Source organism: Misgurnus anguillicaudatus, chromosome 14 (assembly GCF_027580225.2).
Source record: "Misgurnus anguillicaudatus chromosome 14, ASM2758022v2, whole genome shotgun sequence".
Lineage (NCBI taxonomy): Eukaryota > Metazoa > Chordata > Actinopteri > Cypriniformes > Cobitidae > Misgurnus > Misgurnus anguillicaudatus.
Window position 1 is genome coordinate 19828006 of NC_073350.2, and position 14700 is coordinate 19842705.

Consider the following 14700-nt stretch of genomic DNA (forward strand, 5'->3'; position numbering starts at 1 on the left):
GCTGTGGCATTTTATCAAGCAGATTCTTGTGGTCTCATCCTGAGACACCACGATTTGATGTTTTCTAACAAACCGTATGGTTAGATCCACCAGCACCTTTGGCCAATCCATAGGTCAGAGTATCAGTTTGCTGGCAATCCAGTCAGCCTATCCCAACTCAAGATCAGCCTTCATACTGATGAAAGATGACCCAGAGATTTTGCTTTGTAGTATCAGAAACATATCCACAGCCCCAGGGCTTCCACCTTTCAACCCCACCCCTCTCAGACTGTATTAGTATGTTTCTACTGTCTGTCTCAGTGTTAATGTACATGTATTTGAGAAATATCTTGCATGGCCTTTCATTATCTTTGATTTTATAACAAGAAACAATAGACATTTATAATGATACGTTTGAACACTTATGCCACACAAAAAAGGCTGTTCCACTACTAACCATCAAGAGATTTGTTTCGTCTTTTTCTTTTCATCTCATTCTCAGTCTTACTTAAAAGGCACCTTTTTAATTTTTTCAGGAAGCAGTTTAAAGAAGTTGCCCATTGGTGGCGAGAGCAGGGGCGAAAAGTCATTTAAACTAGTCATTTATGCTCAAAAAAGGGATTTTAGCACACAACAACCTGACAGAAAATGGCCATCGTCGGGTTAACTCTGCCAGGCGTTTTTTTTTTTAAGATGTGAATGAAGCTCAGCGAACAATTAAATCTTTTGACGACTGATAATTAGATTTTTTCTTTTCATCGTTGCTACAGGAGGCAGAAGTTTAACATTACAGAGAGTTTTTGTCCGACTCCAGAACCTTGACCGTGACCAACAGGTTCCTCCCTAAACACTTTCATTTTGTCTGTTTTTAATTTTTATTTTTACTTTTCATCCATTTTTTGAGCTTGATGAGTCACAGATTGCTAATGTGTTGTTTTTGCCAATGGGTTTTTCAAAAGCATGCCTTTGCCATAAATTGCTCTTAGAGTAGGTTTAAGCAGTTTAAAAATAGTCAGTGATCATTTAAACTGGGTTTTGAAAGGCACACCCTTTTTGAAAATAATTAAATCCACACTTTTTAAATAGCTATGTCACCTCCTAAGCGTATGCGTTGTTACTGTATCTGCAAATTAAAGGTGATGAAAAGAGCACAACATGTATATACACTCACCTAAAGGATTATTAGGAACACCTGTTCAATTTCTTATTAATGCAATTATCTAATCAACTAATCACATGCCAGTTACTTTAATGCATTTAGGGGTGTGGTCCTAGTCAAGACAATCTCCTGAACTCCAGAATGGGAAAGAAAGGTGATTTAAGCAATTTTGAGCGTGACATGGTTCTTGGTGCCAGACGTGCCAGTCTGAGGATTTCACAATCTGCTCAGTTACTGGGATTTTCACGCACAACCATTTCTAGGGTTTACAAAGAATGGTGTGAAAACGTAAAAACATCCAGTATGCGGCAGTCCTGTGGGCGAAAATGCCTTGTTGATGCTAGAGGTCAGAAAAGAATGGGCCGACTGATTCAAGCAGATAGAAGAGCAACTTTGACTGAAATATCCACTCGTTACAACCGAGGTATGCAACAAAGCATTTGTGAAGCCACAACACGCACAACCTTGATGCGGATGGCTACAACAGCAGAAGACCCCACCGGGTATCACTCATCTCCACTACAAATAGGTAAAAGAGGCTACAATTTTCACAAGCTCACCAAAATTGGACAGTTAAAGACTGTGCATCCCACAAATTTTGATCAATTGCAAGATGCTATCCTATCAATATGGACCAACATTTCTAAAGAATGCTTTCAGAACCTTGTTGAATCAATGCCACATAGAATTAAGGAAGTTTTGACGGCGAAAGAGGGTCAAACGCTGTATTAGTATGGTGTTCCTAATAATCCTTTAGGTGAGTGTATGTACCATGACTATGCAGATCCATGTTATATTTGCACACACGTGGCTCCAGTCCCATCTCTGTTGGTAATTGAAAATAAAAAGTGTCCTCTTTTCATGTATTATTGAGGACCTCGATTAATAAAAAAAAAAAAAAGACTCATTAGAGACATGCTAATTAGTTTCCTTCTCTTGAGCGCCGATAGAAAGGCTGCGTTGCCACGGTAGCGGGGGGGTGAAGGGAATATCACATTCACATGATCCGACGGAGAGATTGGTGACATCGCTTAGAACCCTCCACTTCTGTCCGTGTGGGTTCATGTTAACAAGTCCTTTGACCCCAACAAAAATCCACCTGTCCTGTTTGTTCTGTATAACACAATACACTTTCTTATCATGCAAATGTCCACTTTTCAAAAGAGGCTTTAAAAAGACGCTCGTATCTATATCAACACCTCACATCAATGGTTAAAAAAAGGACGTCCCTACTGGACAGAGCCCTTGAACTTTTATTTTTGAAACTCTCTGTTTTGTCCATTAAGTGGAAATGCTTAGTTGGCACTTTTTTCTCTTCTAAGAGGTTGTTGTGAAGAGAGAGGTTTAGAGAGGGTGACCCAGAATGCAAGAGAACTGACAGATTGAGGGAGAGAGAGAAAGAGAGAGAGAGAGAGAGAGAGAGACTGTTGAGTGAACAAACACCCAGGTCCGCAGTGGCCGTTTCAGAGTTTGGGTTTTGGGCAGTGAAGTGTAAAAGTCCATTTTTTGGTCTGAAACATGAGTGAAAAGTGTAATGAACGCGGTCGATAATGTGCTTTTATATTTCCGCACCCCAGTCATCTCTTCTGTTGTGTTCCACTGGAAATTTGTTGTCATTTTTATTCTGGGGCAGTGAGGCGTTAGATAGAGCCACAGATGTGTGTGTGTATGTGAGGGACGATTGAAAGTGGAGGACTGATGGAAGTAGGATATGGTGGAGGGAGTGGTGGTGGTGGGGGATTTTCCACTTGAACCCGTCCGACTTTGTGCGCTCGGATTTTCATTTGTCCGAATGCTGTCCGAACACTGTCAGGGAAACGTTCCCGAGACGCAGGGCTGCCTCGAGATCTGAACCGGGTGAAAGTAAGCAAGTGACAGGCCAGAAATCTCTGCTTCCCCAGAGTCACTCAGCCCTGCAGCCCCGAGTGGTTGGCTTTTATTACCAAACACAGACAAGCATTTCCAAACAAATGCGCCCGCACCACCATACGTAGAAAAAAAGGATATGATAAATACCTGTGGGAGGTAATGCCGCTAACTTAGGGGGGCAGGGGGAGCACTGGGGGTTTTAGATCATTCTGGGATAAATTAGCCTGTGAAATGGTGACTGTGTGCTCTGTAGCCTGGAAGACATCATCATTGAGCCACCTGGTAAGAGCGCCTGGAGCCTTTCAGCGGGCCTGTTATTAAAATGACAAGCCTCTTTAGCGTCGCGTCCCACTCAATAGTGACCCTTCACTCTCCACATGCGGGCTAATATCTTCCAGGCTTTTTGAAGGTGGCGGTGCAACTGTTTCACCCAGCTCCACCGCCCTCCCCCTCCTTATGCTAACCTACCTGGCTCGCCTTATCGGTTACACCTGAGAAATGTGACCCCTTGCCCCAGCCTGTCAGCATTAAGAGAAGGGAATTATTCTAGTGGAACAGTGGAGGCATTTTGTACCGCTGTCCGTGTGTTGATAAATATATTCTGCATATCATGAGGGCCTGTAATGAGACACCAGGATTATTGTTGTGAGCAAAAACTAAATATAAGCATTTTTCTTAACTGGGAGGCAACTAATAATGAATTTGAAATGGAAATGCATTTTAGTTTAAATATATTTAATGTATAGCCAACCAGTGGTTTTCGTAAGCACCGACAGTGTGAACCGGCTCCAGCTTATTACACGTCTATTTACCTCATGAGCAAGGTAATGAACATTAAAAATTTATTAGAAATATTATTTTAGCTTATTTTTAACAATTGCAGACCTTCCGCAAGGAAAACCACTTACTTTCGGTTTTAAGATAAGACAAGACATTCAAATGTCATGAACACAGTATTTGATTTAATCATTTATAAATATAATGTCATATATGTTATTAAAAGAAATAATTATATTTAATTTTTGTGTAATATTAAACTGTACCTGTCAAAACCATTTGCAGCATCTGGGTTACGGTTTGTTAGTTTTAAGCGGTTGTTATCTACACTGTAAAAAATACTTTGCTGCCTAAAATTTTTTTGAGAAAAGTCAACTTAATTTTATAAGTTATGACAACTCACCTGTAGTTATAACAACTCATCTCTAGTCAAGATAAATAATAGTTAGTTGAAATGACTTGTAAATCTATGGAGCCCCTAAGGGGACATGGAGCAAAATTAAATAAAGTTTAGTTTCACGTGCTCACGTGAAGCTATCGCTTGCACACGTGAAACTATCGCTTGCTCACGTGAAACTATCGCTTGCTCACGTGAAACTATCGCTTGCTCACGTGAAACTATCGCTTGCTCACGTGAAACTATTGCGTTTAGTTTCGCGTGCTCACGTGAAAGCGAAAGTTTCACGTGCTCACGCGTTAGTTTCACGTGCGCACGCAATAGTTTCACGTGAGCACCTGAAACTAAACTTAAAAAAAATCTGCACATGAAGGTTTCGTGTGCTCACGTGAAACTATCGCGCGCGCACGGGAAACTATCGCGTGCGCACGTGAAACTATCGCGCGCGCACTTGAAACTAACACGTGAGCATGTGAAACTTTCGCTTTCAAGTGAGCACACGAAACTAAACGCAATAGTTTCACGTGAGCACGCGATAGTTGCTCACGTGAAACTATCGCTTGCTCACGTGAAACTATTGCGTGCTCACGTGAAACTATTGCGTGCTCACGTGAAACTGCCGCGTTTAGTTTCACAGGTGCACGTGAAACTTTTGCGTGCTCACGTGAAACTACCGCGTTTAGTTTCACAGGCGCACGTGAAACTATCGTGTGCGCATGTGAAACTTTCGCTTTCACATGCTCAAGTGATAGTTTCCTGTGAGCACACGAAATTAAACTTTAAAAAAAAATTCTGCACATGAAGGTTTCGTTTCGCGTGAGCACATGAAACTAATACCAGCAATAATTAATCCATTTAAATACATATGAATCCTGTTGTTCAATTGGTAGAGCATTGCATTGAAAACGTAAATGGGTTCAAATCCGTAATGGGTTCAAATCCGCCCCAAAAAACACAGATAAATTACATGCACTGTAAGTAAGTTTGGATAAATGCATCTGCCAAATGCATAAATATATACATATGTATTTATTATATCTAAGCAATAAATATGAATTCTTCTTAATTACACAAACACACAGTGTGTCTACAAATGTTTATTCTTTTAAAATTTCTGTATTGGTCTTCAGTTCAAATAACAACTATATCATTTTATAACGGCACAAACTTAAAAAACAATTCATATACAGTACAAACAATAAACAGGAAAAAGAATAATAAAGCCACCTAGTACAGTCATTGTAATTCCCATCCACCTCTCTGATCTCCCCCTCTCTGGTTTGTACGGGTACACCCCCTCCATCCTTGCTTTCCTGTTTGCCCCCTGTCTCGAGCCGTTCAGAGCCTCTCTAACCCCATCTTTAACCTCCACCTCCCTAGATCCATCTTCTCTCCCCGGTCTCCCTCTCTCTCTCGCGGCCCAGTGCTTGGTGTTGGTTTGCGAGGCGATTAATGGCGCTGTTGTGTAAATGAGATGTGACGGCTTGTTTACTGTCTGGAGCCTGCGGGCAGTAAGCTGATGAGAACAACCGTGAATAACCTGATCATAATGCCTATCAGCACAGACTGCAGGTACACTAGTGCGAGAGGAAAGAGAATTAGAGAGTGTGAGAGTGGGTCGCGGTTAGGCTGTGTAGCAGTCTTCCATCGCTGAGGTGAGTAATACTTTTTGACAGGGGTAAACAGCGGTGGCATGGGCACGAATGCCCGCGTGTAATGTCCTTTCTAGTTGTAGTCTCTTTGTCGTATCATCCATCGCACTCATGGGGGATCATTGGTGAACTCAAAGACAGATTGTTTAGAAGAATGCGCCACGCGATTATATTTTGCTTATAAGTTTTTCATCTTTCTCAGTTTCACAGGATAAGAAGAACATGCTCTTTCATAGCTGAAGAGATTTAATCGTACTTTTGAACACATTTGAAATAAACACAAATGAAACGGTTGTTGACATGCGGTAGAGCATATCTAAACGTTTAAAATTAATGTTGATAGCATTGCTCAGATCTTAATTAAAGCGATTTTAGATCACAGGCTTCTGGATCTTGATAATCTAAGCACTCCATTTAATCTCTTGCTGCATATGAGAAACAATTGAGATGATTTTTCATTCGTATGGGTGCTCAACACACAGACAGAAGCAGACAGGTGCTTGTTAAAGCTTGCATGCTTCATATAGCTCACCATAGAGGGGCAATTGTATTCATTTCTTCTTAGCTGCTATATGACACCCGGTCTCTGTTTTCTATAAGATTTAAACCATGTGCGCTTGATGGGCTTTGGATGACCGGAAATGTGTTGTCTGTATAGTTGAAGTGATTCTTTGGCCACTTTTCCACACGAGCGTCACCCTCTCGTAATTCATACTCTCAAGCCGAGTTCCCTCACAGTCTTTAAAGCGCTAGACCTTTGCGCTCTTCTCTAAATTCTTAAACTTTAAGGGCCCGTTTATCAGATTTTCCCCCGTCTTTATATGGACGAGTATATTATTCCTCTCTAGCTATAAAAAGCCTTTCAAGAACTCAGCCAGTCCCAATTACGCCTTTATGGAGCTGATTTGCCACGTCTGTCTAAAGTTTAGTAACATGCTTTTACTTGAGGTTCCTTCGCTCACTTTTTCTCTCGCTCTTCTGCGTGTGTGTGTGTGTGTGTGTGTGTGTGTGTGTGTGTGTGTGTGTGTGTGTGTGTGTGTGTGTGTGTGTGTGTGTGTGTGTGTGTGTGTGTGTGTGTGTGTATGCACAACGGCACTACATGTGATAATTACCCTGTAATATGGAATGGCAAAGAATCCTCCAGAGAATAGAGATGCATTCATCATCATCCATTTATTTAAATACCATAATTTAGTGTACAGCTCATTACTGGAAGGTTGACCTTTCCCAAAATGAAGAACTCCCCTTTAGCTTTGTACTCGCTGCCTGTTTTTTTTTTTTTTTTTTCCGGGAAAATGCTAATAAAGAAAAATGGAAGAGGTGATGAAGATAAAGAATGTAAAGCTGTCAGTCAATCAGTTTCAAATCCAAGATACAGGTGAAGCTAAATTCAATGACACATCAACTCAAAAATTCAATTTAAACACTACATAAAATGAAATATTTTGAGTGCCCACTTTTTAAAGTTCACCCAAAATTGAAAATTCTGTCATCATTAACCCTCATGTTCTAAAACTATTTTATTATTTCAAATTAAGATATTTGAATATATGTTTGTAAGCACACAGTTGACGCTACACATTGACTTCCATAGTAGAATAAAGAAATACTATGGAAGTCAATGGGTACTGTGGTTAAATGGCTAAATTGCGATGCTTCGCATCAACATTCAGGGTTTCCACGGGTCCTTGAAATCCTTGAAAGTTTGGGAATCTGGGGAAAAAATTCAAGGCCCTTGGAAGTTTTTGAGAATATACATACATAGATACAGGTCATTGAAAGTGCATTGCTATTTTATGCAAAAAGTTTTCTGGGGGAAAAAAATCCATATTATTCCCTGTGTAGTGTAGGATAATATCATAAAAATTCAAGACTTTTGAAGCACACGTGCTAACTGTTCGCTTTAAATGCTTTTATTTTCTGAATGCGAATGTTGATTGAAACCAAAATGCTTTTTTGCATAGTTGTGTTTGACACATGAAAATTTATCAGGTTACATATGTAACTGTTGTTCCCTGACAAGGGAATGAGGCGCTGTGTCTTCCTTGCCATACTTCCTGCGTCCCTGTAACGCCGTCTTTTGCAATATTTCAGATAGCGATATACTTCCTGGCTTCCACGTCACCCTGTCTTTGTCGTTATGCATCACTATTGGTTGCATTTGATATACACATTTAGACGCACTTACCCTTGGAGGCGTCCCAAAAGTGTCACCTTCTCTAAAGGGTGTAACAATGTGTCTTGAAAGGTAACACGATGTAACCTGGCTCTCACTTGAAATGTGTCCCCACATTTAGTCCTTGAATTTAAGGGTATTGGACCTGGAAAGTCCTTGAAAGGTCCTTGAATTTGAAGTTAACTAAGGTGTGGGAACCCTGAACATTAATAGAAAGAAATCAAAAAGTCAGCACAGGCAAAACAACATAAGGAACAAAAACCTGCATGCTGATGATGTTTGTTAGTATGTATGGTTTTAAGTAGAGATGCGGGATATATCGGCTAATAATCAATATCGGTCGATAAATCCTGTCAATTAAAAGAGAACAGAAAAGGCAGTTAATTTGCTCTGTGCATAGAAAACGTAAAAAAAATCACTAGTTTAATGTTCACGATTAATGGTCATTTAATGAATGAATAACATTCAGAAAATGTAATCTTCAAAATTTTGTTATGCAAGTTAATATAACCACCTATCAATATCAGCTTCGATATCAGTCTAAATAATCGGCTATCAGTATCGATAAAATGTTAATATCTCTAGTTTTAGGTTTAAAAAAGTGAGTTGTGACAGCGTATTGTGTCAACTACGAACTATATATTCAAACATCTTTAGTGGCGGCATCCCTAGTTCAGTTTCAGACCTCACATAAACCATGCAGTGTCAGGGTCTCGCCGCAGGTGTAGCATTTGGGATCACAAGAGATTCAAATCAGCACCCGTGTCTGCGTTTTAAAGAGGGGAGGGCAGTTGATAAAAGCGATTGTAATTTATCAAGAGCAAAAAACTGAAAACGCATTAAGATTCATTGAAATGCAGTCGCAGTCCTTACTACTTCCTTTACGACCCTCCGGGACGCATCGCTCTTCTTGCGCCTCGGCTTCCTTCTCTCCCCCATTTCCCATCTCTTCTCTTTGTTAATCAGTTAAACTCGCTCTTCAAATAGCACCTCTAATTACTGCTTCACTCCCTTCCAATGCCCGTCTCCCCTGCTGCTCTCTCTCGGCCCGTCTCTCTCTCTCTGTATTGAAGCTGACCCCTGTCAGTAGTGGGTAGCTGTATGTGGCGCGTGTGGACAGTGCTGGTGAATCTTAATGGTGTTGGGAGGCTCCAGAGGCACCAGCGAAGCCGGCTCATTAGCAGACGGTCTCCGAAACGTATGGAGAGGGTTTTAGGGCCATCATATACACGGTGTATATTGCTTTTGTGGTCCAAAGCAGGTCCATTTACAGTATTGACCTTTAAAGGGTGTGTGGTCAACAGTGTGTAAATTGAATCAGGTAATTGAGATCCATTTAGTCAACTTACTGTATATATATAAGAGCAGCCATTCGCAGATGACACCACCCGACCTCTCGCCTCTCGGTGCAACCACCAGAAATTTGGGTACAAAAAAATTGAATACAGAGATTGTTGAAAAGCTAAATTATTTATCACATTTATTTATTTATTATTTTTACTGATAATTTGAGGGGTCCTCCAGTATTGACAATACATCTGAAATTACTGTGTTTAAAATATAAGTTTTTAGGCTTGATAATTCAAAGCAAGGTGCTCACTGTATCTTTCCTGATCGAGCAAAACATCCCTCTCGCCTTTCTTTCCTATTGCATGTTAATTTTAATAGAGAAAGAGAGAGAGCGAGAGGAAAAAATGGAAGAAAAATTAAATGCATTTAATAAATGCCTGACTTCAAATGGTTGAGGTTTCGTCTCCTCTATTACCGGGTCTATTCAGCTCCAAATGAACGGGGGGAATCATTTATGGCGAGAAACAAAGCCGAATGAAAATATAATTCCGCATTGTGCCGCGCTTTTGTTAGCGGCCGTCAAGTCCCTAATGGTGCGCTTTTGTTTTCCTGCACCGCTCTGAAACCGTAGTGTCGAATTGCACGCTACGCTCGCGGTGTGTAATGGCCCGCCTTTGTGATATTAGATTATAGGGGCAATTAATGGCGTCAAACCTTAACAACTCAGCATTCAGTCCGCTCGTCAATACCTCTGTCGCGCAGCAATGGAAGGTGTTATAACTCTGGTAATTATTACGCCTGCAACTTGAAAATGTCAATGAACGTGTGTATAAAATAGAATGTATGGGTTGTCACCATGGGAGAATGGGATGCAGGAGCAATTAATTACCGGTTTTCATTTCGCTCTATTCTGGTGACAAGCAGCCGCGCGTGGCAAATTGGCATGACGCCAGGGGTGAACCCCCTCTTTGCCCTATCTCCCCCAATACTCACATAAACAACACACACACAACAGTGGGGCCTACCGTGGCCTTCGGTTAGGATGGCACCTTGGCTTTGTTTCAAACGTCTCTTGCTCTCATTTCAAAGCTTTAATTGTAAGGTCCTTGATGTTTTTAACCCTTGATTTAAGTCATCAAAGGCTTGTGCCAAATTTATGACAGAGGACAAAGCATCAAAAGTCCATGCATTTGACAACGCTTTTTCAGACGTATGATATCATCAGCTCGAATGTGCCCATGCCAGCTAACTTTACAGTAGCTGTAAGCGCTAGACGAATATAACAGCCTCACCTGTGTCACGCCTGTAATTAATCAAGGTGAATGGCACCCCAGCCCATAATATGCATCTGTCTGGTGGCGCGCAAGTCATGGAAGGTAAAAGAGTTTGTAATTTCGCCTCTTTGTCTCTGTCACAGATGCAGGGAAGGATTTGATGATTGAAAGTGCGAGGATATAGACGGCTTGTTTGAAGGCGATAGGAACGTTTACATTGAGTATTGGACAAGGCCCGACGGTTGCTCTCCTGCACCGATAACCGAGCGTCGCTCACGGTACAAGAGCTTTTATCCCGAGAAAAGAGACGCCGTTTGTTTTTACCGCCAATCTTGTTTCCAAAGTCAAATCAGCTCTTTACAGATTTAATTTGCATCTGACAGCTCTCTCTCTCTTCGTTTTCCCGCTACTTATCTCGCCCGCTCTCTTTTCCTTCCTGTGCCCCTCCTCGCCGAGCCCTCGAGCACTGAATAGATAAATGGCAGAAAATATGAGCGCTCAGGCGGTACATGAAAACAAATGAATGCAAATATCAGATCGGACTGGCAGTGGACTGGGAAGTCGTCGCAGCGGTGCCTGTCTTTTTTATTCCCTTTGAGTGGAAAATGTAGATAAATGTACATATTATGCCGGATCGTAGTTTGCGCTCATGTGTCAGGTTCAAGCCAGCCGTGGCCTGTAAATAGCTTTATTTTTATTGAGCAGTTGCATGGAGATGATCAGTTCTGGCCCTTGAGCAGTAAATAGGAAAATAAATGAAACGCTGCGGGGCGGACGCGTGTCCCGGATGTGTGTGTGTGTGTGTGTGGAGGATCTAGCTGCATATAAGGAAGCAGCCGCAAAATGTACAAGTGGAGATTGTTGGCCTGTATAAAAGCTGCCCATAAGAGTGGCTAGTCCAACTGCATTAAATGATATAATCATGTACAGGCAGACTGAATCTCTCTCTCTCAGTTTTGACTTTACCTCTCTTACCCTTTCTCTCTTTTTCTGCATATTTGCTCTCAGATAAGCATCACGCTTTCCATCTTTACGCCTTGTTCTTGTCTAGCAAATTGCACTCTCTATTCCACACCATTGCAAGTCGTTTCCTGCCGATGGCTATCGTATCACATTGTTTGTTATTTTTTGTGATTCTCTAGATAACAAATCATAATAATATGTTTATTGAAGTACTTTCATGCTGATAAAGACTAGATACTCCAGGGAAGATTTGATCAAGACTTTTTTGCTTGGATAAACCACCAGTGCACGCAGTGTGGTGCTTTATTGTGTCAACAGAGATGATGTTTTGTGTACTCATTTTGTCATGACAGGATAAGGAGTTAATTAAAATGAAGTACAACATTCCTTTATGATTGAGAAATAGACACAGAAACGCTTTTGTACCTAGGTAAGGTGCGGGGACGCTGATGTGTGATTTTAAGGAAGGATTTCTATTTTTCATGAGACAACAGCATCTCTGGGTGGCAAGCTGATAACACGGTTGTTTAGCTGATGAAATAAAAAACTGCATCTAATTTGTGTCTTGCGTGTATTTTGTAAACGTGAGCGTCTCTTTTATCATAAATGGTTTTGACGCATGCGCACAGTGTACACGTGTGTGCCGCCACTGTATATAACTCTGAACGGACCAGTCCAAGGAACATGCAAAATGATTAACATGACCTAGACTTTATAAAAAAGTATTTTGACAATTTTGTATATACATAAACAACAACAAAATTGTTTTGGCAGCTTAACAACAAGCAATGGGCCAAATATTTTATGTTAGTGTTACTCATACTGTCAAGTGAGAAATTATTTTGTGTCCAAAACGATACATGGTTGTTACATATGGACATGGAAATTGGTTTTATCCTCTCTTGTAAGAGTGAAACGTCTATTTACAGTATATTTATACTAATTACAGTACACAGATATTTGATATTTATATTTAGCATTGTTTAAACCCACCACTTAAAGGATTAATCCATTTTCTTAAAAAAAATCCAGATAATTTACTCACCACCATGTCATCCAAAATGTTGATGTCTTTCTTTGTTCAGTCGAGAAGAAATGATGTTTTTTGAGGAAAACTTTCCAGGATTTTTCTCATTTTAATGGACTTTAATAGACACCAATACTTAACAGTTTAAATGCAGTTTAAAATTGCAGTGTCAACAGAGTTTCAAGGACTGTGTAATGACGTGGAAAGGTCACGTGTTACATATATGAAACGCACATTTGCGGACCATTTTAAACAATAAACTGACACAAAGACATTAATTAGTATCATTCCACATACAACAATGTTGGAACGGTCCTCTTTCTCCACACTTGTAAACACTGGGGCGTAGTTTCGCACTCGTCCGTAACCTCTTGATGTGATGACGTATTACGTGGGGTCGCGCTGGCACGTCACAGGACCAGAGGAAGACGAGAAGTTTTAGTTTAAAAGTGCATATTTTTTATTTTTCTTGTCAAAAATGACAATCGTTTCACTAAATAAGACCCTTATGCCTCGTTTGGGATCGTTTAGATTCCTTTGAAACTGCAATTTTAAACTGCATTAAAACTGTTACGTATTGGGTACCATTAAAGTCCATTAAAATGAGAAAAATCCTGGAATGTTTTCCTCAAAAAACATAATTTCTTCTCGACTAAACAAAGAAAGACATCAACATTTTGGATGACATGGTGGTGAGTAAATTATTTGTATTTTTTTAAGAAAATTGACTAATCCTTTAAGAACCACTGATCTGGTGATCACCCACAACCCTTTACACTGTCACTTATTTACTAACCATCCTATCCCTTCTGTCATAGGTGCCTGTATCCATGGCGATGATGACCCCTCAGATGATAACTCCTCAGCAGATGCAGCAGATCCTCTCTCCACCTCAGCTCCAAGCTTTACTTCAACAGCAACAAGCCCTAATGCTGCAACAGGTACCAAATACACACACAAGACACACACGCACACACACGCACACACACACATGGGTGGCTTTTACAGCTAGTTGCCTCTTAAGCAGTCACCACGCACAGAGCTTAAAACAATATTTGTAAATGTCTGGACTGCTCAGACATGACATGCCCTCACAAAACCACACAAAAGATACATTTGTCAAAGTTAGGCAATTGGTGTGAACAAGTTTTATTGGATAATCAAAATATTGCGCTGTTTTTTACACCATTTGCCCTAAAATCTAAAAGGGCAATACTGTCGTGCCATCTTGCACATAAAGTATATGCATCTTCACAAATTTAGAACAAACCGTCCTCCAAATAAACAGGACCGCCATCCTTCACTTCTCCAGCTGTTAGCAGGGCTTTTATAGACTGCTGTAGGACAGCGCAATAAATGCGTGCTGCATTCATGTGCGGTTCCCGTTAATAGGCCCTGAGTGTGGATGTCAAAGTGTGTAATGTAATCGCGTTTCTGAAACACACTGTTACTTTGATTGCATCCTCACAGGCATGCCCAGAATGATATCTTTTTCCCGGCTTTGATGTTCACTGGCTCTGGCGTTTATATGCGGTGTTTACTAGCACACTGGCGTTGGCGACGCCTCCTTTGGCTGGTGCCGCTACACGTTGACTTGCCGGCGGTCAGAGAGAGCTTATGTTAGAGCAAGGACACCAGTTTCTCACACAGCTGCTAAAACCAAACTACTCCATATCTCCCTTTTTACCTCTCTCTCTCTTTCATTCTTTGTGTTTATTAGTTCCATGGCCTCTGCTATCTCACTGCGATATCGCCTGGAGGCCAGAGGTGCGGCCTCTGCGCAGACATGAAGAAACAAACAACTCAGTTTTTCGCACGTCTTTCAAATATTTAACATAGCACCGCTGTCGTCCCATAGCTTCGTGCACCCTCCGGCCCATGACCTTTTCGCATTCCGCTAGGGCGGAAATTAGGTCAGACACCTCTCTCTACCTATTCTTTAGTTAAAACACAAAAATAATATAAACTATAGGATTTTTTGGGTTGAGAGAAAGCAGAATTGATTCAATAATAAGTGGGAGGTGGCCGCTCCAGGCAACTGTAAATTGCACCGAGCAGATCTGACAAATTTATCAAGAGTCGTTCAGAGAAATGGAAATTCAGCTGTTTGAGAAAGAACTCTATCGCTTTATTTCTC

At 40.9% G+C, this 14700-nt stretch overlaps 1 protein-coding gene across 3 annotated transcripts in view; it reads left to right on the forward strand.

The window, feature by feature from the left end:
- foxp4 (forkhead box P4) overlaps positions 1–14700 on the forward strand; it is a 135192-nt gene that overhangs the window by 65476 nt on the left and 55016 nt on the right. For all 3 annotated transcript variants that reach the window (XM_055183435.2, XM_055183436.2, XM_055183434.2), the window contains exon 4: positions 13382–13504. In XM_055183435.2, coding sequence (XP_055039410.2) covers positions 13382–13504 — 123 coding nt within the window. The remainder of the gene's footprint in view (positions 1–13381; positions 13505–14700) is intronic.